The sequence below is a fragment of the Hippocampus bargibanti genome, linkage group LG03 (assembly GCF_051943395.1).
Source record: "Hippocampus bargibanti isolate YZ-2025 linkage group LG03, ASM5194339v1, whole genome shotgun sequence".
NCBI classification, from domain to species: Eukaryota; Metazoa; Chordata; class Actinopteri; order Syngnathiformes; family Syngnathidae; genus Hippocampus; species Hippocampus bargibanti.
The window spans coordinates 17,615,825-17,640,858 of NC_142736.1; the positions used below are offsets into that span (position 1 = coordinate 17,615,825).

Below are 25,034 nucleotides of genomic sequence, written 5' to 3' on the forward strand. Positions count from 1 at the left end.
TGACACTGACAAGATTTTTTTAATAAAAGACAAGTGACACACTTTGGAGAAATTTGACTTAATTGGTTTTATGTACAGATGATTGCTAAGTCACATGACCCCCCCCCCCTCCCCCACACACACGTACACACCGCCGCGTGCGTGGAAGGGGAGTGATTACCATAATCTTCGAAATATACCTTCAATGTTTTAAGGCCCATTGGTTGTAATTTTTTTGTCCGCACACAGCAATGTACTGTAGATGAAAAGCCTCAGATCATTTACTCCACACCTTTGCTATTCAGCTTTAGATCTAAGATACTGTACTTCAATTTACTCGTGAAATGACGAGGGTGCACTAGTAAAACAACTGATTTGCTAGTCATGTTTTTCAACTACTGTACTCCTATTCATTCGACTTGGCATGATTCCGATCTGATCTTTCACTACCGGGTGGTTTCTACTATCTTTGTCACTACTTTATTTCCTGTGTATGATAGCTGTCCATGTTAAGTGCTACAGCTTCAGCTGTTAACACGCTATATTAATATGTATTGTATTGTATTTAGGTGCCCATGGTCCACAACTTGAACATAGCAGTAAGACAATTGAGTGTTACTGGGGAGCTGCACAGACCTCAGCACTAGCTTACATCTGCATGCTGCTAGTGCTACAAATGATGTGGCATCAATAATTTTATCTAGCTACTAGTGGTATTAGGATCACGTAGGTGTCAACTCGTGCACCGTTTTCCTTCATTAGTAACATGTAGTTGTAGCAGTGATGAGGTTTGCACACACTCCATTTAATGCTTTAGTATGTCCGGCCCAAACACTCCCTCCAAATGCCCCTCTGTCAAATTTTAGAACCCATTGTGGCCCGTGAGTCAAAAAGTTTGCCCACTCCTGTACTAGTGCATTGAATCACCCTGAAATGGGATCAGCACAACAAGCTTAAAATGGATATCAAAGATTCATTCATTCATTCATTCATTCATTCATTCATTCATTCATGCATTCATTCATCCATTCATTCATTAATTCATTCATTCATCCATCCCCAAAGCACTTATTCCTCACTAGGGTCGCAGAGGGTGCTGGAGCCTATCCTAGCCAGCTTTAGGCAGTAGGCCGGGGACACACTGAACCGGTTGCCTGCCAATCGCAGGGGATATTAAAGACTGAGTGATTAAATGCTCAAATATGCGTTTGTGGTTCCATGCTTGTGCAGTCTCTATCCTCACTTTTAACCCTCATATTATGTTAAGGTCTCACTTTTATCCGTTTCCATTTTTGTGTTGACTAAAGCACTGGATATATATTCCCAATGGGATAGAAAATATGTTGTCTTTCTTTTCAAGTATGTTTATAACAACTCAGAAACTGTTGTTGCTGATGTCCCCTATTATTTGACTGTTTTGTGCGGATTTTTACATACGGGTAAAAGAGATACACAACATAATCAACGTGATTTTTTTTCAACATCTGAGGGTTAAACGGAAGCACAGATGCCTTCTTGTGGGGCTGACTGGTGTTACATGTGGAAGAGATTAGATTCATACTGGTAGGATGACCGTGGCACTAGTAGTTGGGAAAAATATAAACGGTAAGACACAGTCGTTCTCACTAATGCAATGAATAGCATACTATTATATGGACCTTAAGATGGGATCCAACGATATGGAAGAAAAGTATTCACATCCAGTACTTGCAGAATTGTTTCCCCCCAATATTATTGAATGTCAGTGTTTAATACATTTCTCCCCATTTTTGGCAAGATTTTAGGGAAGGGAAGGGCTATTTTTTACATTCAATTTCAATGAAAGTCAATTATTCACTATATTTTCTGGTCCCATAAATACTCAAACAGCTTGCTGTAAATCCATGATATCCAGTCTCAGGCTGTACGAGAAGGCTAAATGCAGCACTAGAAAATCTACAAGTCAGACACAATCATTCTGCTAGTGTAATTGTAATAGTAAGAGGAAAGGGCACTCGAGTGCATGGACCTTTAGCTGTATAATAAGGAGATGGAATAAATGCTCATACAGCTTCCTGTGAATGCACATTTCACACACATTGTCCACAGGTGCGCATGGGGAAACACGGTCTGAATGAAACAATCGTCAGTAAGCCACAGCTGGAGGATGCTATAACTAGCTCCATGGAAACGGATGCAGGAAACAGGAAGTTGACAGAAAGAAAGGCGGAAGTGATGCAAGCCGTCCAAGGAGAGTGAACAGGAAGCTGTCTGAAGCGGCGAAGTGACGTAACACAGTTGAAAGGTTAAAGCGTCCCCTCGTCCAGCAGTTTGTTGATGCCGTTGCAGATCTTCCTCAAAGACAGTCTGTAGTCGTCTCTGTCCCCGTACAGTTCGGCCAGGAACTCGCCGTGAGCAAAATGGTCGAAAACATGGTTGATGCGAGCGTGCGAGCGAGCCGTCAGGTGCTGCTCGACCAGCATGTGAAGCAGGTCCCGGCACTCCAGCAAGAGCTCGGAAAGAATATTACGGTCAAAGGTGTACTCCACTTCGTAGAATGACACCGCCGTCATAGCCGCCTGGTTCAGCTTTTTCTTAAAGCGCTCCACCGTGTCGAGCTCGTCCGCGCTGAACTGGTGGTTGCGGTACAGGATGCCAATCTTCAGGGCGATCTTGATGACATCCTTGATAATCTTGTGGGCCTCCTTCTTGCTTTTGGTGAACTCACGACTAGATTTGTAGAGCTCATCCAAGATCTCACTGCTGGTGTCGTCTGTGAGCATGTTGGCCACCACCATGGTCGCCATTTTGCTCAGAATCTTCTTCTGGGCTTGCAGAGCTAAAGAGCGTGAGTTGAAGCTCTCATGTCCTTGAGGAGGGAAACGAAACAGCAAGAAATTAGTTTAAAAAAAGACCTTTTGATGCCAACAACACAATAAAGTTGGTAAACACACCCCATCTCGATACGTAAATCGAAATACAAATACTTGAAATTATGCAAAAGTAACTGCTGAAAGTAAAAGTTCTAATTCAACCCCCCTACTTAAAGACCTTATAAAGCAGAGCTACCCCAAATCTGTCTTGGGTGCCATTTGTGGTATGTGGCAAGTTTTTCATTTGCTCATCACATATTCAAATAAGACAACAGAAACATGGCTTGCATTCATAAGAAAAACTTTCAATCTCAAAGAATATCTTCCCTTTTTTATTTTTAATTATTTAAATTCTACATCCATCCATTTGTGATTTTTTTTTAATCCGCTTCATCCTCACTTGGGTCACGGGGCATACTGGAACCTATCCCAGCTGTCTTTAAGCAGTAGGCGGGGGACACCCTGAATCCATTGCCAGCCAATTCCCGTGTGGACATAGACAATTATTCACTCTTAAAATCACATTTAAAGTCACATTTACTCATCATTTATTTTCATGTCACAGGTTGTTAACATTAAAAGTTCATACATTCAAAATGTACCATCGGTGACCTCTCCATTATTGCAACTACTAGCAAAGATGTGTTAAACATTTCAAAATTAATTATATTTTCATTGCAGGAGTCTCTCTCAGTAACTGTAAGTCTCTGCAGACCTCAACCCCATTGAACCTTTTGAAGGGCAAAAGGGGAGAGTGAACAGGAGAAGACCCTGGTCATTGGATGATGAAAGAGATTATGCAAATGGTGGTTCTCCAATTTTGTGAAACATACAGGAGAGGAATTGTTTTATTTTTTGTCACCAAAAAGGGTTTGTACACAATATTAGCATCTGGGCTGCTAATAACTATGGCACACTTAAATTGATGCAAAATATCCATCCCTCAATGAAAACCATCCCTTTTTCAATCCTGTTTATCTCACAAGAGTCGGAAGGCATGCTATAGCGGCTATAGCATGCATATAGGCTATAGTATAGCCTATCCCAGCTATGTTCGCGTAGTAGGCAGGGGACACCTTAAACCGGTTACCACCCAATCGGAGGGCACATAAAGACAAACTAAGACTCACACCTTCAGTGTGTTCAATCAGCTGGCTATAAATGTTTTTGGAACGTGGGAGGAAACCAGAGTACCAAGAAAAACCCCACACAGACCCTGCGGGGAGAACAAGCATACTCCACACAGGAAGGCTGCAGCAGAGATCAAAACCACAACCTCTTCAGTGTGAAGCCAACACGCTAATTACTGGTCTATCGGACCACCCTGATGTAAAATAATTACCGTAATTTACAAGCCACGACTTTTGTCACAAGCTTTCAACCCTGCAGTTTATGCAACGATGTGGTCAATTTATGCATTTTTTTTCTCTAACGGCCGCCATGAGGCACTCGAGCACTAAAGGTAAGAGTGAGACAGGGTGAATATATGTACTGAGGAAGATGCAAGTTGAATGTAACTTTGCTTGTGAATCTTGCATTTGACGTGGCCCTCCGGGTTCAATGGGAGGCTTGGATAACCAGCGGTGAGAAATTGTTTACCAAAACTGGCTGTGTGTGAAGAGCAACTTTTGCACAAGTCTGCCAATGTATCCTGATAGCGTGGAGCAGTGTGAAAAAATCAAGCATCACCAACAGAGCCTGTCTGCTGCGTGACGGACAGGACAGCACGAGCTCTGGAGTGACTTTGCCTTAGGATGAAAGTGACACAGCAACAACCAAAGAGAGAATAAGGGTGTGTGTGGCAAGAAATATCTGACGCTATTCCAATGCGACACAAGATGAGAACGGCTCTCAGCGACGTGCTGTATTTTTGTAACCAGCCCTCTTAGTGCTGGTTAAATAATTTCGTGTTTTCTGGACTTTGGATGGGAGAAAGGTGCGCATTTCTCCCCATCCAAAACAGAGTCGGGCGACCACTAATTGTCTTTGAGAAGGTGATTGCAACCACCTGGGAATGGCCAATTGCCACTGGGACCTGATTGGCCAGAAGCTCCGGTGAACCACCTTTAAAACCAGACTGAGGAAGTCACTTCGAGGGAGGAAGAAGAGGGAGGAAGAAGAGGGAGGAAGAAGAGGGAGAAAGAGAGGGAGAAAGACGAGGGAGAAAGAACAGCCTGGAGAGCAGTGTTACCTGTGGTCTGCCGAAAACCGACATCTGTTATGACTTCAAATAAAGAAAACTCTAAATATCATTCCTGGATATGGCAGAGTGAACTTTTATCGTCTTTCCACCTGCTTGCTGTCTCGCCGCATAACACAGCTCTAATCGGGCTGTGTTGCTTCCGTAATGCTTGCTGTGTTCCTGCCGCATAACAGGCACTGTTTTGAAATAAAAATTAAGGTATACCAGTGTTCGAAACTCATGACAAAAAGTTACCGGACACCAGGGCAGATCACTCTGAAAAGTTGCCTGCCCAGCCATAAAGTTGCTTGCCCCATTTTCACAACTTGAAACACAATAAAATGACTAATCACAAAAAACCCATTGTTGCAAAGTATTAAGGATTGATCATCAGAATATATAACAGAACACCACTTTAAAATTAAGTAATTGATATACCTTAAGCTCCCTTACTTAATTTATCGTAAATATCCCTTGCTGATGATTTTGCTCCAGTTGTCGTTTGTCCATTGTTATGCGGCGAGACAGCAAGCAGGTGGAAAAAATGATAAAAGTTCACTCAGCCAGATCCAGGAAGGATATTTTGAGTTTTCTTTATTTGCAGTCGCAATGGATGTCAGGTTTTGCAGAAGAAAACGGAATTATTTAACATTTCTCTTGGCATCATGACATCCATACGCTGTTAGGCATGTTGCACAATGCAATGTTTGCGTTGCGTCATCTACTACAAGCCACCTGAACTCCTCTTTCCACAATGCTTTTAATGTACGTTTACGTTTTGTAGTGTCATCAATTTTGTTAGCTTCTTTTGAATCTTTCTTCTGGGGCTATAATGCTCGGGAAACTCCGGAAGCACAAAGTTATTCGATGCAGGCTTCTCATTGGGTGCCGAGTATGCAAATTGCCAAACAAACAGTTTATTTTTCCTTGAAAGAGTTGTGGGCCACTCGGGCGGAGATATCTTGTAAGTTGTACGCCCGCCGTCAAAGTTGCACGCCCCGGGCGTCCGGGCAGACATTATTTCAGACACTGGGTATAATATTAAAACTTTTTGTGTGTACTGTCTTTCTTTATAAACATTTCATGTTTCAATTTGGGCACACGTGGTTTATAGACAGGTGTGGTTTATGTATGTACAAAATGTTTTTTCCTTTAGAAATGTATGGGTGAGGCTAATAAGTGCGCTCTGTAGTGCAGAAATCAGAAATCAGAATCAGAATACCTTTATTCGTCCCACAATGGGGAAATTTGCAGTCCACAGCAGCAATTGAAAAGTGATGGGGTTGGGGTGGGGTGAAAGGATAGAAAACAAGATATTCTAAGCATAACAAAATAAAAATGTCAACTGTATACTGTACAAATGTAAATGTGCAAAACCGTTCCATAAGAGAAAAAAAAAACTGTACATAGTGCAGAATCAAGAAATTACGGTAAATCTTAAATTTCTATTTTTTTTTCTCACTGAACCAATGCATTTGAATTGAAGGTTGGATTCCCCCTTTTAATTCAGATGACATAATATTAAAATTAAATAATTAAACAATGGAGGGCAGTGTAAGTACAATTAAAAAAACATGTATCAAGAATTTGTACATTAACCGTTTGTGTATATCTATGAATCCATCAATGTACAGATTTGTGAATGAACTACTTAAATCTTGATATAACTGTAGTAATAAGTTGTGTAATAGGTAGTGTCGAGATGACTAGATGTACAGTCCAGAAGTGCTGTGCTATCGCATTCTTGAACAGGGCGGCGGCCTTCTTGGAGTTGGCTCCAATGCGGTTGGCTGTCTGAGGGAGGAATGATTACTATCTACTGTGGAGAACTTCAAACAGTAGCAGAGTGATAACAAAGCCCATGTATAGTCTTTTTCCACATGCTTCACAGCTGTGAATGCGTGGTAGTAACTAGACTTAGCCAATGTTGTGAAGAACAGTGATTTCTAACATGTGACAAGCTGGAGAATGAAAGGTTTATGAAATGTTTATGTTTGAGCAGATGTCATACCATGACAAAAGTATTAGGATTTCCAACAGTTGGGGAAGTGCTTGCAGGGTAGGAACATGTTGATAGCGATACATTAAAACATTTAATCAAGTTGGGGTTATTGTTACACTTTTTGGGACAGATGGTCTAACAAGATGTGTTGACTAAAGAAGTTGCTCTGAGCTTTGTGGGCAAGGCTAAGGGACTTCAAAGGTATTTAATGGTATTTAATGTTTCAAACACACTATGTTTAAAAATATTTTGACATGATGGTGGCCGGCCAGGAGGAAGGAATGTCCAAAGTTTAAAACTTTGCACAGCCATTAAACAACCCACATCAATAAAACAAGAATCGGCAACAATTTTAGAGATTTTCACCAGTCAACAACACACAGTTTGACTAACGTGATAGGAAAAATGGGAAACTATATGGGCTACGTTGTTATTGTTTGCGATTTTATGCTGTGCCAGGCTGTAAATTGTGCAAGATGACATCACAGACTTGGTCTACGTATTCCCGCTAGCACTGAGAACACGTCATAGTGGCTTGGTGTCCTCCACTATTGTTGGCCACTCCGCACATTTTGGCAGCTTACAGAGGATTCCATCCATGCACTCATATAGTTTAAATGCTTTCATCCAGGATTACATCCTTGGACGTGCATAATACCGTATTTTGAATTGAATGTTTTTACGGACAACAGCCGAAGTTATTAGTAAAATAGTATACCCACATATTTTGAAAATGTAGTTGTGTAAACAGATGTCTTTAAGTGCTTGTCACAAAGAATGCTCAATGACATCAGCGTGAAATTCATTCACATTGCGACAACGAAACTTGTGCTCCAATATACTGGTTCATTTATGTGCCCTATTCTTTTCTTTTGACCATTCAAACAACTGTTTGTCTCAATGATGAACAGTGCATCGCCACACAGCTACGAGACATTTTGCTGAATAGCTCAATAACAATGGCAAATGTCGGTTAACAGGACAATGCATTGCAATGGGTGACTGGTGCCTTGGCATTCTGCAAAAAAAGTCACTCGCCAGCAAACGCTAAACGGAATAATTTTTGTTGTTCGGTGGTTAGTATGGGTATAACTATAAACTTGGGTGAATTGTGTAAAATAACGATAGAATGCTTGAAATATTTTTAGCCATAAGTATGACTCAAAAGATCCTTCGCCTAATTTATGTCACACTTGAAATATCTAGTAGTGTGCAACTACCGTGTATTTGTACTTATTCCTTCCCGCCACTGACAAACAAGCATTGTGAAGATAAAGTATACGTCCAAGTATAGACCCCAGGCTGGCTCCCTTTTTTAAGAGTTAGTTGAGCGGGAAGCCCTAAGAGTTGTTAGGACCGAAAACAACACGAAGAGAGATGATGATGAAGAATACTTTAAAGTGTGAGTCAGCATGTTCAATGGAGAAAGACATAATATGTGAGTCATCAAATCCACTATGTCATAACCGACACCTCTAGCCACTCGGCAGCAAGGTCAAAAAGGTTTTCATGGCCACCTGCCACAGCGGGCATCTGGGTTGTACAAAAAGTAAATACATGAACATGTCTTCGTCAGTGTGGAAAGACTGCAGAGTGTAATATGCGCATCACGGAAAAAAAAATACCAGGGTGGTACAGTATGCCTTTTGTTAGACCAGTCCTGAAACATTTTCGACAGGACTAAATTGAAATGCTAATTTTTTTTTTTTTGCTGAATGTGGCCCATCATGTGCAAAATGAAGTGTTTCATACAGTATGTGCTTGTGGGAGAAGAGCTCTCCACAGAGGACAAGCCAACCATAGAAACCATGTGTCATGGGCCATCCAAGTTGTTACATAAGTGTTTTAAAAGTTAGTTTTTTGCTGTCAGGATTAGGTAGGTGCCCACCGACTTTGCCCGTTGACTACACAGTCCTTCTTTGTTCTGTCTGATGTTTTTACAGTGCAGAGTCAACACTTTCTACTGCGTTACGTCAAAATATACATACAGTGTGGGACATGGAAACCAGCCAAGGCTGCCCTGCAAAAAAATTATATGGCGCCTTCTATTAACTACATCTGGATTTAATTATTCACCTTTAGTCTGGCAAGGAACAGTCACAGGAAATACATGTGGAAGAAACTAAATGTTAGCCTAAAACATTACACTTATTTACACTCAACAATGAAAAGGTTTCTTCAGCCGTTATCTGTACTTCTTTGAAGGTGTCAGACGTTTCGCTTCTTATCCAAGAAACTTCGTCAGCAAACTAAAGTCTTACTGGTAGTTTAGGCTCTCTCTCTCTCTCTCTCTCTCTCTCTCTCTCTCTCTCTCTCTCTCTCTCTCTCTCTCTCTCTCTCTCTCTCTCTCTCTCTCTCTCTCTCTCTCTATATATATATATATATATATATATATATATATATATATATATATATATATATATATATATATATATATATATATATATATATATATATATATTCAACAGTAGCCAAAATGGAACTGTATAGTGCCACTTAGCAGTTTTTTTGACGACGTTACTAGTGCAGCGTGTTCTACCGGAAAGAAATTCCTTGTGTGTTCTACATACTTGGCAATAAAGATGAATCTGATTCTGATTTATATATATATATTTATATACCCCTACTGTCCAGACATGGCGGTGCTATGATAGGTCCCTGCTCTCAGGTTGGGGGGAGCAGAGGACTACTCCATGCAACTCCACATATATAGGGCCTAAACTACCAGTAAGACTTTAGTTTGCTGATGAAGTTTCTTGGATAAGAAGCGAAACGTCCGACACCTTTCAAAGAAGTACAGATGACGGCTGAAGAAACCTTTTCATCGATGGACCACTCCTGTACGACTGAGAGCTTACACAGACTTACAGTTAACATTTAAATTAAGAAATTCTATATCTGTACATCCTTGTGTTTAGTCAGTGAACGTCCCCTGCACTGCTGCAGCACAGCATAGTATTTCTTTAATTTTTACGGCACGACACAGCGATCGTGTGAGTGAAAAGAACGTCAGAACTGACCGCAGACAAGAAATGACAACATTCTGCCTTTACATGTGCAGTAAACCGCCTACATTTTGGGGAAATTGCACATTTTCATGGTTCTACCCAAACTATGAAACCCTAAACATTTACTTAACTTAACAAAATAAATGGCTCGCAGATTACTTTTTGAAAAAAGTCACCAGAAGTGCTCATGCGGCAAAAATTCTCAATAACTTTCACCTACAGTCCAGACTACTAAACTTAAAGTGCTGTGAAAAAGTATTTGCCCCTTCCTAATTTCTGTTCCTTTAAATATGTATCACACCTAAAGGTTCCGGATCATCAAACCAATTTGAATCACACAGATACAACACAAATGCACTTTCTCCATTTCAGTGTAATTCACCAAAGCAAGTTCAAAAGTACCCCATGAGAAAAAGTTATTGCCCCTCGCTCACCCGCTTGTTAAATCACAACGTAACAAATAACAATTGTGAATAATATCAATTCACCAATTTTAGGTTAAAAACACCCAACTTCATTCACAAACTAAAATTTATTGACGTTGTGGAGCACTAAGGCACGCCACAATGTTTTTGCTTTGCTTCTCCAAAGTGCCCAAAAAAAAAGAAAAACCCCGTCTGGATCTGATATCTCATACAAACACACCACCACGTAGGCGTTGCTCATGACAACATGCAGATGTTCAGCATTGGAGGACACTCCGCAGGTGCATGTGTTGTTTTGCTGCAGGACACAGAAACCCACAGCAACCATGACCCCATGTCAATGTGCTTGCTGTATGAGGACTTTTTTGTCCCCCCATTGTATGCTATGCATGTGTTTTCTGCGCCCTGTCAAGTTTGTTTCATCTTGGCACACTTTTCCTCTTGGTTTTCTATTGATACTTTGTATTTTTTCTGTACAGATGATTTTGATGTTTTAGATTTTGTTCCTGCTGACTTTATTTTAATACACTTTGTCAAATACAACCTGCTGCTCCCTCCTGCCTGCTTATTTTGGGATCCACCGCCATCACCACCTTGCAAACCGTGACAAGTCCTCACCAAGTCCTCTGGAATGCTGTCCTTCCTCTTTTAAATGTCTCCCTTCAACACAACTGATTCAAATGATCAGCTCATTAGTCAGCTCTGCTGATACCTGATAACACTTCTGATTATTGAAATCGGGTGTGGTGGCACAGAGTAAAACATCGAAATGTGAAGGATATCGGCCCTCGAAGTCCCAATTTGGACAGCCGTGAATTAAAAGGTTTGGTTCAGCACCGGATGGAATTTTCTGAAATGTCATAAACGCACGTGCTTTTATCTGTCAAATCATTAATTGAATATTTTGTAAAAACCTAATGTATAGGAACAAAAAGAGTAAAGGCATTTTGTGCTGATGATCCATGATTTTTTTTTTTCATGGCTTGTTTTACTGCACACTGGTGGTTCGGGTTGATAGTTGACACAGTTCTTATTCTGGATCTCATGAGCTATAGTTGACCTAATATTTGTCTGGTGGTGTGAAACCACATGTGATTTCAGACAGATCCATTCCTGCGAATGTGCCAGTTGATGTCTGCTTATTCTGTAGACAGAAATGACTGGATCTACTCCAAGTTGATAAGTATCTCCTCCCCGGGGACATAACCTCACACCAAGACTAACAAAATGTCAGGGAAAATTCACTTCAACAAAACTTGCCTGGCAGTTTGCATTTCAGTTTTTCCTCTGGCCTATTTTAACATTCCGACTCTCTTCCATATTTCTCTGGGCTGCAACTGGAAAATAACATTTTCAGGACCTTCTGGCTTAATGAGCCTGCTGAGGATGGCCTACCACAGGTTGACTGGTGAAATTGGAGGAGAGTTACTTTTCTTTCTGTCATTCCAGTTCTCGCCTCCTCTCAGTCTGTCCTGTAAAAATTGCACTTGTCTATTTTTAAATGCCACTTTCATATGATGACTCAAACACACCAGGCCTACTTTACTCCATATGTAAATCTGAAAAAGTCTTGCTCATTGAAAAAGCAATGGGTTCCACAGAGAAAAAGCAGAACTAAAATGTCTTGTTCATGTCACGCTTTGTTAAACCTTTTCTAAGGCGTTCTGGTCTGAAGGAGGTCATTCACCTCACCACTAACAACTACCCAGGATGGAGAACGACAATTGGGGCTGCAGGGTTAATGAATGGTTCCATTTTAATTGATCTAATGGTTTTCATCAGCATGAGTTAAAAGTCCTTTGACTTTGGTGGATTATTTAGCATGGCAGAAACTGGAAGGCACACAGATACACATACATATACAGTAGATCACAAAGCTTATCTAGTTACAGTGAGCCCTCAACTTACAAACACCTTATATTACAAACGTTTCGCCTTACAAACGTCAAATTTATGAAAATTAAACCTTATAATAAGCACTATTTTAATAATACACACCCACCACGGCTGGCGGAGTGATCTTCGGCGGAAGCACACGACTGAACAGCACCAGAGGTTAAGTTACCAACAGTCCATATGGAAGGTGACTCTCCTTCCATAAGCCATCAACGACCATCAAAAAGGTAAATAAAACTTTATTTTACAGCACAGTGAAACGACACCTGCAAGGAAGTATAGATAATGATTGAAGAACCCTTTTCCTCAATCTGCTGGTGTTTACACTTTCAAACTTTATTGAATGGATGTGACTCGGCCCAAATAGCAAACTCATAATGTTGACTTCATCACTTTTATGATTTGTTTTAAAACTCTGTTAGAAATTATTTTGCGCTGCAATGGTACTCAACCACAGAGTTTTAGTCCGTTCACCCATCTACAATGAGATATAGAGATTCTCATTGAACACAAGATTTGTGGCATTTGTGCAAAAGAACATCATATTAAAATATGTTCATTTTTGTGTACTGCATGTCACTCGAGGAAAAGTCATTTTATTGCATTTCAATATTTTTTTATTCCTGACAAATATTAAAACAAGTTACTTTACACAAATAGCTTGATGAGTACGGTAAAACTTGCAGTCTTAAACTGCTCGAAGACCACTTCCACTAAAAGCCTTTTTCAGTCAGAAAGAGAAACGATCACAAAATGCCTTGAGGCTTATTTGATAGTTTGTCCCTCATCTGCGTGACTGCTTTTTAATGGTGATGTCCCTGCAGATTTGAAACCAGAACAGAAAGTGGCAGGAGATGCGACTGATTAATGCACCGTTGCCTGATTGCTTGTCACGAGGAAACTGGAAGAAAGAGACATCAGTGACCTCCACCTCGGCTCCCATCGCAGCCACTCTGCCCAATGAAAGACGACAAAACCAATCCACTCCTCTGGGGAAAACAAATGCTACTCGTGACATCCTGTTTTATCAAATAGCGGAGCTTGTGGGTTTTCTGCCCTTTGACCTCTATCCGCTTTATGATTAATTTTTCAACCAGCTCTAGACTTCCTCTGTTTGGTTCGGACATGAGCCAGGCCCACTCAGCCGGTGAGTCGGGCATGGGAAACTGGCCGCAGGCGTTTTCTGCCTCGATCCCTTCAGTGTGGGAGCTTTTCTTTACCGCTCTGCCAAATTCACATCACGGACACATAGCAAGACGCGGGACTGACACACAGCAATAAATACACGCAACATCTCCACTAGAGATGGATACATTATGATTTAGTGACGACCACCCACCCAACACATCGTTTGGTGTGGTTGTACTAAGTCTGCACATTTAAACATTCCCTGCAGAAAAACATATAGTACAATGTTTTGTGTTTTTAAACTTTGTACTCACTTGAATGCAGTGGTGGGGAGTCAAGGCCTTCTCTGCTGGTCTAAAAATATCTGAATCACAGACTAATGAGAATTATAATTTGTCCATGAATTCTTATTAAATAAATCCAAATTGTCTTTCAGCATATTTTCATTTCTTCTGCCCTGATGTGCCGCTTCCAAATGTGTGTTTGTGTATTTAAGCATTTAACCAATCACATTTTTGCCATCATTTGTTACCAGGGTCAGAAATTACCTGGACACCTTCACAATCAATTCTGAAGGCCCTGAAGCATAAACATCAATGTTGATGATTCTGTTACTTTAACCAATCACAGTTTGAGTTGGCAACCCAAGGCCTGCTCGAAGGCGCAGGAAGCGCCAGAGTTTTCGCAAACTACAATTGGCTAGTCACATGATTGGCTAGTCACTAGCCAATCATAATATCATGAACCGCTGATAAAAGCATACTGGCTAGAGCTACCACGGTGTATCTGTCGTGAGCTGCATAAGCCAATATACATATTGTTGTCTTGATTTAATAGCGGTTTTGTCAACCCACAATGGCCCATGAGAAGAAGTGGATTTGGTTGCAAATATATTGTTAAAGCCATTTTCAAGATGGACTTTTCAAGAATAGATTGGCCATCATTAAGAAAGGTGGACAGCTCAGAAGCTAGCAAAATAGCAAACAATATTGCAATTTTATGAGGTTATCGTGAATCCACACGTTCATAATACAAATTCCAACAGTTTAATGACAGTATTTCTCTAGTTTCTTCAAGTCAAAAGTTATTTACTGGCCAACAGCACCCTCTAGAGGACGTGTAGTAATTCACACCAGCGGATTGATTCTGATGTAGCACTATTGAAGGCCTAGGAGTGACATGCACAGCTCCTCACTGCTTGAATGTTTCTATTTGAAACAAAACTGTAAGTTTAAAATCCCATTTTTGAGCCCAAAGCCTTACTCAAATGTTCACTTTGAAACCTTATACCGAGTTTAACCCCTACTTTGAAACCCAAGCTACAATTTGTAGTCTCTATCAGAAACCCCCACCCAAATTTAAAACCCTGCTTAGAAACCCCAACACCAGTTTGTACCCTACTTTGCAACCTTAACCCTAGTTTAAAAAAACAACTTTGAAACCCTACTTGGAAAGTCAAACCCTCCTTTGACTTCCAAACTGTATTTTAAAACTCACCTTGGACACTGGCCCTAGTTTAAACTCTGCTTTGGAACTTCAACCCTTGATTCAAGTGTGTGATGTAAAGCAGTATGGAAAAGCAATTATCTGTTTTCACAATATTTATGGATTTTTTTGCAGACACCCTTAAGTTTTTTCCATAGTGCATGATAAGATTTCAGAACCTTTAAAAACTTGACTTTGACATTTATTAACCTGCGGCTGTCTCCATTGCAAGTCCTCAAGTATCACTTACACACTGAAAGATGTTCTAAATACTACTATTTCTCATGCTACTCCAAATATAAATAATACCAAGAGGATGCATGATTGTTGCAAATGCCGCTTTGCAGGCCTGTGTAAATATTGTTTTGAAGATGTCGTCTCAGGGGAAACTTTTTTTCATTCAGTCGATAAGTCAATTTCAAAAGTTCAATGAAGGACACATGTATTGCTGCTATTATGCACCAAATTGTCATGTGGAGTTCAAAACATTACATCTGTGACTAATTTACCATCTTTACATGAATATAAAGACTGATTCTTCTTTTTTTCCCAGATTTTTTTTACTTGTGTGTGAAATTAATTTGCACTATCTGAAAATATATTTGTACAGTATAATGTATTACAATATACGTATGTACATTTCATTTTAAACAGTTCAGAAGGTCAGAAGACAGAAGGGTAGAAGAAGAATCACACAAACACCGGAGCTCCAGTCATAGTCACTACTTTCTCACTCACTATCTTTTCACCTCTGGTGTAATCGTGTCTGACTCTTTTATTTTGCCAATCTCTTCCTTTTTGACTCCATTTCACTGAGACAAACTTCAAGGAAGTAAATATTTTCCGGCCCTGGTTGAGCCGCCTCTGTCATCGGCCCTCGCCAAGTCTCAGCATGGCGTAGCAGTGCTTAAAAAGAGAACCACACGGCACTGCAAAGGCTCTCACTACTCACAAGCACAATCATCCAGGCAATGCCAACCTTCCCCATAACTCTGGCCTCCAGTTGGCCTGTTTACTTGTTAATCTATTTGGCCTCAGCTTACATTCAAGTGGGCCTGTGGGAAAGCTCCAAAGAGGACCAGGACCTAGATTTAACAGCCGCTGGTCCTCTTTTGATTTTTTTGAACTTTATTTATCCTCATCCTGCAATTAAATTCCCATGTCAGTCATACATACCAACAAAACAGACAACAAAAGTTCAAATATAGCCACAAGAGTACTTAACTAATAGCCAACTGCAGCTGGAATCAGACGCTGCTATTTTATTCACTAGATCAGGCCTCGAAAAAGCAAATGAATACTGTTGTGCGATTCATTTAATTTCACTATAAAACTAGTATTTTTTTTCAGAGGATAAAGAATATATGTGTCTGTTATATTTTCTACATGTGTTGATGCACCTTTTGAAATCAAATTGTTATAATATATTCGTTTTACATTAAAATGGAACTTCATATTTTTCCCTCTCCGTTGTAATCTAAAGTACTTTTCAGTCTCCTGAGCTATGAAATCTGACCCTGGGCTAAATCCAATGTCGTGCTGTTACTTTGTGGCTTCCACGTTCCAATTACTAACCACCATCGGGCACATCTGCTCTTCTCACATGCTGAATCAGTATCCACTGAGCTTGTACCACTTTTTCTATTCAACAGCCATGACGGATAAAAATAACCTGAGCGACTATGGACAGATTGAGAAAGCGGTGATTCATATAGAGCAGAACATAGACCGCTCAGAATTATAGGAACTTATCCGTATACTCAACCGTATGTGGGAAATTGCTTTGGAGGAATGAAATGCCATCAAATACTAAAAAGAAAATATGAATGGTGGCATCTTTAAAATCGAATGTCATACTGTTCGTGAGTAAATCACACATCAACCAATGTCACCCAAGATGCCGATGTATCTTGCTAGCGTCCCTCAACATACAGCAAGCATCTAAGGATTAATTCCAGATCTAGCTTTGCATTTTACGTGAGCAGTTTTTTTGTTGTATTTTTACAATTACCTTATTTTACGATTATAAGGCGCACCCAAAAGCCTTTATTTTCTTCAAAATATGATCCTGCGCCATATACGCCGGTCCGCCTTATATGTGAAGTAATATTGAGCCACAACAGGTCTCGCAACTGCTGTTAGCAGCCACCGATTCCATTTCCCCCTGTCGAAGAAGTAGTGCGTAACCCCAGCCTCTACTGTAGCGCCTTATAATGTGGTGTGCCTCATATTTAAGAAACTTTTATATATTTATATACAACAGTATATTTTCATTCATTGAAGGTGCACCTTATAGTCCATATCTTATATATGGAAAACGTTTGATAATACACAATTTATTGGGGGTGCGCCTTATACTGTACAGTGGAAAATATGATAAAATTGTAAAAGAAGGATGAGCCACAATAAGGGTTTTAAGAGGGAATTTAATTTAACAATAAGACCCTTTGTATCCAAATGATACATTCATGACCCACCTGTGGTAATTGAAAATCTGTGATATAGCGTGACCACATTAACAAATATTTAGGTAGTTTTATCCCCAACGGGCTTCAAAAAACATTTGAAACTCACCTTTTCAAGAGTTTCATCATGCATGTTCTCACTCATTTTCTGTTCTGGGGCACCTCAATTAAAAGCTCGATTGATGTGACTAACTTGGATACAAGTTCCACGCTGGCCTTGACTGCCTGATAGCAATGAGTGCAAACCCCAAGTGCTGCTCTCGTCATGGCTGCAGGCCCAAACACCGCAGCTAACTCCTGACAAGGAAATAACTGTGGTTTACATCCTCTCACAAACACACACGAGAAGAGTTGTCCCAACCTCAGAGGTAATCCATTTCTTCTGGAAATTTAACCCACTCTGCTGAAAGCATAAATCCAATCCCGCCCGGCCCCCACATGCATTCAACTCTCATCCAAGACTTGGAGAAAAGCTGTCACGTTTGAGACTTCTTTTCCTCATTCCCATTAAAATGTCATAAACCACACAGATATCTGTGGTTTTCCTTTTGCTTCCCACAGGGTTTATTGGATAGCAAGCATGGAAATGATCTGTAATTGAGAAAGGAACGCTTTACAATAAAGGAGTTTCAAATTACATATAATGGGTTGTTAATGATGTAATAAACAGTTCAACAAAATGTCTGGGATCACCATTTGGCAAGTTGAAGCTGTTGCCTACATTTTCTACTTTCTCACTGAATGTTATTTCCCTTCTTCATTTTATTCAGTCTACTATGTTGCAAAAATTCATAAACAGCCAAAGGAACCTTCTCTAAACTTGAATGAGTGACTTCTACCTATACTGTAATTTAGAAAGGGGTGGGGCTAGGTGTATAACACCACATTCTCAATGCCATTCGTGTCTGTGGTGTTTGGATTATGTGCATAAAACGAAACTATCAAACTCACTGCCCAGTAAATCGATGAGAAGGTTTCTTCAGCCGTCATCTGTACAATTTTGAAGGTTTCGCCTCCTATCCAAGAGGCTTCGTCAGCGAACTAAAGTCTGACTGGTCGTATCGGCCCTATTTATTCTTCAAAATTGTACAGATGACGGCTGAAGAAACCTTCTCGTCGATGGACCACTCCTGTACGACTGAGAGCTTACACAGACCTAACTGCCCAGTAGGAATTCACCGATGCTTTGTGTCACAGATCTAGCCACAGACTTCGCCGAGGCTTGTGGAGATTACATCTGCCGTTTAAGTATGTTTTAGAAACTATGCAAATTCCTTTCTGAACGTCTCATAGAATATGTGTCACATGATGCAAAAAACACCTGGAAATCTTAAGGTTTGCTCTTTGCAAAAATGCAGGGGGGAAAAAATATCCTGAGTTGCCTTTTCCATTTTTGGGCTATGCCATTTTTATTCTAAGACCATTTGTGTTACAATTTTCCAGAAGCACCTCTTGGTGTCTGGGGTGTGGGTGTATGTCCTGTGCAGGGGCTCGTTGAGCACTCTCCATCTGCAGATCAGATTAAAGAAGTGGGGGATGCATGCAAAACCAACACACTGTCGCTTATGGAAAGTCTTTGGAGTATTTATTTCTCAACCACCACATCCAGCCTCATGTCCATGTGATAGTATGTCATATGCCCTACCAATAAGACAGTTTAGCTCATTAGTCCAAAGCAGAATGATAAAAACACATTAATAAAACAACTGTGTCTTACTTGTAATAGTTTTTCTACTGCTCGTGCCACCTTAGAGCTACAAGTATACAAATAAACCCTCACCTAAACTACCGTGCTGCATTAATAACATCACCGCCATGTGTTGTTTGACTAGTCTGATGAATTGACTTAAAAGTGATGACGAAAAGTAGACTAGTGCATTGACCTTAAAGTGGATAAAGCTCTTTGAGTATTTCTTTGATTTCATTTATAGAGAAGGTAAAGTACAAATATGCTCTTTCTTATGAGCAGGGACATTTTGGCATAGTTGTATAAAGTCCTTTGATATTCTTGCTATCAAGCTCAAGTAGGATTGAATTATATGACGAGTACTGCAACTTTGGAAAACTAGTAGGACAAATAGATGTTTAGTGAGGTATAACTGATCTTGTTGACAACTGCTTGCTACTCGTACTACTAATGAAATAATGAAATAGTCGTTAACATTGAGCATTTCAGAAGAAGCACATGCAACAATAATAATAAATAATACTAATCATAAATATTTGAAGACATTCATTCTACAAGTGCATTGAATTCTACGACTACATTATGAACCTTCAATAGGCTGTCATATATGATACATGTCCAGCTGTTAAAGTGCTATAGAAATCAATATGTATTGTATTGTATTGTATTGTATTGTATTGTATTGTATTGTATTGTATTGTATTGTATGTACATGTCATGACGACACAACAGTATGGTCGGTGTCATGTATTTTGATTTTATTTGTGAGTTTGGCCGATTGTCAAAAGTTACAAAAAGATCCTGGCTGAGGATTACATTTGTGTTGTGCCATAAAACAACAGCTTTAGTTTCTTTGTATATAATATAACCCAAAACAAGCAACCCACATGCCCCTATGTGATGACTGGAGAGACATGACATGACACTGCACTACACTCCGCTACACGACCAGTTTCTGAGCAAGTCTAAATCTAATGCAATGTTAGGTGGGCAAAAATGCGTGGACGTCACATCAGCAGATGGCAGATTGATTTTTGTGTGAGTGAATCGTCCAGATTCTACAGCCAAAATAGTAAGCGAGCTGACTCACTGTCCACTGGCATACTGGCAATGTTGTCATCAGAAAAAAATATCCTGTGACTGTAAAGTGTCCTTGAGAGTTTTGAAAGGCGCTTATAGATGTACGTCTGTGTAAGCTCTCAGTCGTACAGGAGTGGTCCATCGATGAGAAGGTTTCTTCAGCCGTCATCTGTACAAAAGTGAAGGTTTCGGACGTTTCGCCTCCTATCCAAGAGGCTTCGTCAGCGAACTAAAGTCTGACTGGTCGTATCGGCCCTATTTATATATCCCTAATGTCCAGACATGGTGGCGCCGGACACAGCTATGATAGGTCCCTACTCTCAGGTTGGGGGGGCAGAGGACCCCTCCCTGTGGCCCCACTGATTGTTCCTACATTAATGCTGATGAGGGTCGTTATGCTGATGAGGTGATACCGGTGGGAGTGGGAGTAATAGGCCAGTCGTTAGTCAGTCGTTAGTCAGGAATGTAGGAACAATCAGTGGGGCCACAGGGAGGGGTCCTCTGCCCCCCCCAACCTGAGAGTAGGGACCTATCATAGCTGTGTCCGGCGTCACCATGTCTGGACATTAGGGATATATAAATAGGGCCGATACGACCAGTCAGACTTTAGTTCGCTGACGAAGCCTCTTGGATAGGAGGCGAAACGTCCGAAACCTTCACTTTTGTACAGATGACGGCTGAAGAAACCTTCTCATCGCTTATAGATGTATTTTTATTTTTTTTATTATTATTATTATTATTATTATTATTATTATTATAACCATAATTTTGGCAACCAAGGAATTATATTGTGAATAAAGGTGTAACACGTCACAAAATAACGGATTGAGTCATTGAAATAACACACCAATTTCACATTTCTACCTGTAGTTATTGGACAGGCTAATAATCCCTCTAATATAAAAATACCATAAAAGGAAAGACTGCATACATGATGTGACAGCATCATTTATGCAAAAAAATAAAAATAAATCATGACTTGCCCCTAATATATAAATTGGCATTGAGTAGACAGTAAGACTGGTTCATTGCAAATGCTGGTCACTGGCTAATTAAACAAATAATAATACAAAATTCTGGCTTGAGAGTCCGCGCATTGGGGGTGCATTGGTCACTACTTCTGCTCAAGGAATGTTTCATAATGTTTCAACAGTTTCACTTTCCATCGTTTTTACTGAAACATGCAAAGGAGCCTCTTATTCACATCCACACTGCAGAGAGCGTCCAATGACCATGAAGCTGTTTTAGGTTGAGTTGTGTGCTCCCAAAAGTTTTGACAATTAAAACATCGCACTGGGCATCCATGGCAATCACAGCCTGTCACCTCTGACTCACTTGTTTTCTCCCTTGGGGCCTGAAAAGGGACCGCTGAGAATGTAGTGTGAAGGTAGGTTAATAAAAAAAATGCCTTCATTAAAACAGTCCAAGGTTTTTTTATTCTCATATGAGAATAAAATGTTGAACTGCTTCCAAAACTGAATGTGCAGCATCCCAAAAGAGGCTCTGTTTGCTTGTTACAGTAAATGACACTTGAACATTTGAGCGCAAGTTGATTTTGTGATTTTGAGACTGTGTGACCTGCCTGGATCAAGCATTTTATACAATGCAGGTTAGAGATCACTGTGAAGAATGTGGAGGCAAGTTACATCATGAAATATGCTTACTAACAACAAATAAACTGCTCACGACAGAAAGGTCACCTGAAACAAAAACATTAATATTTACTCTTTTGGTGTAGCATACAAAATAAGTGCACACTGATAACTTATTTGTTGGACAGAACAGTACTTTCGTTCCAGTCCATCTTGACGTCATTAAAAATCCAAATCCAAAAAAATATTGACCTTTACATGGCAGTCAAGCTACTTTTTCTTTCCCTTGACAGTAGACTGAATGATAAAAAGTGTGGTGGAGCCACAAGGCAGGTTGCATTTATGTATGAGTCAGACTCTACTGGTTGAAGAAACTTAATTTTCCTTCATTCTCACAATACAGTCGAGACAGTCAAATCTCCGAGACTTTACATTATCTGGTTTCATAAAGACATCTCCAGGCTTGGACATAACAGAAAGTTAAGTCGATCGTCTCAGTCTGTGGCTGCATATGAAAGTCTACTTTCAAACCTGGAAATTGCTATGCCACATTTACACTGCGGCTTGGTTCGTTTATCAGGCTACCTTTGCCAGGGAATCAAAAGACAGACAGAGAATGTGCCAGATGGACAAACAGATGGTGGGGTTCAACGGCACATCATTAACAAAGATAAAAAAAATATTAAAAAAAAAACCACAATTTGGAGTAACAGATAACATTTTCAATACTGTCATTCTAGAGGAGAAATGATCATTAATCAAAAAAAATCAAAAAGCCACAACTAATCTGCTGACTATGGGAAGCCATCAAAACACTTGTAAATATGGAAAATGCATTATTTTTTATATCAAGAGTATTACATAAATGCTCATATTGCTTCCTAGGAAGAATTAAAAAAAAAATACTACCGGGCCGCCCCATACACACACACATATAATACAACCCATATATATATATATATATAGTCGAGTGGCTTCACAGTGCAAAGGTCGGCCTCTCCCGCGTGGGTTTTCTCCGGGTCCTCCGGTTTACTCCCACATTCCAAAAACATGCATATCAGGCAGATACACTCCAAATTGTCCTCAGGTGTGAGTGTGAGAGTGACCCTTGTTTGTCTTTGTATGCCCTGCGATTGGCTGGCAACCAATTCAGAGTGTCCCCTGCCTAGTGCCGAAGACGGCTGGGATAGGCTCCAGCACCACCCACGACCCTAATGAGGAATAAGCGGTCTGGAAAATGGATGGATGGACATACATATAAATATATATGTACTTGTAATAGTTTTTTCTCTCTCTCTCTCTCTCTCTCTCTCTCTATATATATATATATATATATATATATATATATATATATATATATATATATATATATATCAAAGTGACGAGTCAACGAGAAACACCTGGACAAGACACAACGGGGTGAGCTGATTGATTAAACACAAAAGACCCAGATGACGAGAACAGGTGGAGACAAATAGGGCACATGAGAGCACAAGATCAAATGTAATCAAAACACAAACACAACATGATATTCATTTTCAACAAAAGGGAAAATATTGGTGTCAAATAAAAATCCTGCAACTCCATCTCATAACATCGTTGATGTGTCTTGAAAAATATTTCTGGTGAACAACTTTTTAGATTTGCAAAATTTAATCACAATTTTAAGTGTCTTTTATCGGTTGACAGATACCTGTATTACAAAAAGGCATATGCCGATATTTCTCATAATTCTGATAATTTTCATGAGACTTTCACGAGAAACAAAAATAAAGCCCCAAAAGATATGGTTTTTAATCTCTCAGGGGTATATTTTTAATCAACAGTACTCATTAGTTTCTTTATTCTTAAATTTATAATGTCCTTTTGAATTACTTCCAATAAGATAACCCGTTACACTTATTTTCATTGCATTTGATTCATTTACATTATTATATTATCCATTGAGGTTATTTCGAATATTAAGTCAAGCATACCCATTAATTACTTCACTTCAAATGTAGAGTACAGTAGTTCATTTTAAAAGTAAATTTAAAAATGCCCAATAGTTACTGATGTCAAGTGTATTAATTATCATGTTGTCAGTTACACATATTAAATGTAGAACACTCAGATGATTACTTGTAATGTTAAATCTCAAATACTTATTTCAGCCATTTTTAATATTACATCAACAAAATCCATTGGTGTTACTTCATTTGTAAATCTTGAATACCATTATAGTAACTCTGAATCAATGTACACTACCTGCAGTTTATGAATAATACTTACCCCGGGTGTTAGTGTAAAACATGAAACCATCTGTAGACTCAGCGCGATACTTAAAATGAAGTGCAGGCTCCTTGCCATGTATGTTTAATACAAGAAATGAAGAGTACGACACATAGAGGTTAAGAAAGAGAGTTGTGTACCTGGCGAGAGGTCCCCATCACTTTGCTCTCCGGAGTCAGAGTCCATGTTCTCCTGTGGGACACGAGGAGGTTATAATACCTCTCTGATTCTTCTTATATCACTCTCCCCTCTTCCCTTCTCTTCTGATTTTCTTCTCTCAACACACACACAAAAAAAAGGAAACCACAATTTATTTTCTTCCCGCTGAGCTTCCTTTCTCCACCCACCCCTTGGGTTACTGCAGCGGTGGGAGGAATGCTAAAAGGATCATTTGCTGAGCTGTCCTTTTGGTCTTTCTTTTTTTTCCAGCTTGCGCTCCCTTACCCTGACTCCTTCACTTTCCTTCTTTCTTCTCCCTGTCATCTACTTTTCTGATGCCCACTCTCCTCCCCTCCCCTCTCTTCGCAACATCTCAGTCCACCCCCTCTCTTTCTCGTCCCTCCTCTTCCTCCTTCTTTCATCCGGTGTTGTCCACTCCAATTCTTTCCGTACCTCTTTCTGTAGGCAGCCTGTTCCTCGCTCTCTATGTCTCTATTACTCCTCTTTCTCTCTTTCTCTGGGTGAGAACGCTGCTTGTGTTTTTAGCGGAGCGGTGGGAGAGACTTATTCGAGGCAATTCAAAATGCATCCCAGAAGTATAAATCCCATGACCTCTTGTTACTAGCTCTCATAATATGAGCCCCTAACTATCCACGATGGTCACCAGAGGCAGTAAATGTTCCTTGCATGTCATCTCCAAGTAAAACCTTGGCCTCTTTAGGGTTGTAAATAAACTAGAAGCAGTGTGATGTAAACATGGTGTTGGTCAGGGAACCACAATTGATCTATTTATCATGGTTGTTTTTTTTTCTAATGTTGGGCC

At 39.9% G+C, this 25,034-nt stretch overlaps 1 protein-coding gene across 1 annotated transcript; it reads right to left on the bottom strand.

The window, feature by feature from the left end:
* tnfaip8l3 (tumor necrosis factor, alpha-induced protein 8-like 3) lies at positions 1 to 24,529 on the bottom strand. Its single transcript, XM_088992347.1, has 2 exons — positions 24,193 to 24,529; positions 1 to 2,827 (listed from the first exon to the last, which is right to left on the bottom strand). Exons 1-2 carry the CDS (start codon positions 24,236 to 24,238, stop codon positions 2,265 to 2,267), a joined length of 609 nt encoding a protein of 202 aa, XP_088848473.1. The 5' UTR covers positions 24,239 to 24,529; the 3' UTR covers positions 1 to 2,264.
* Between the last annotated feature and the right edge of the window lie 505 nt (positions 24,530 to 25,034).

What these genes read in the sequence shown, in the direction of transcription:
- tnfaip8l3 (XM_088992347.1), bottom strand. Translation starts at nt 24,238, where the DNA reads ATGGACTCTGACTCCGGAGAGCAAAGTGATGGGGACCTCTCGCCAG. An exon ending in TGATGGGGACCTCTCGCCAG is followed by an intron (nt 2,828 to 24,192) that starts GTACACAACTCT and finishes TCCCTCCTCAAG; the next exon opens with GACATGAGAGCTTCAACTCA.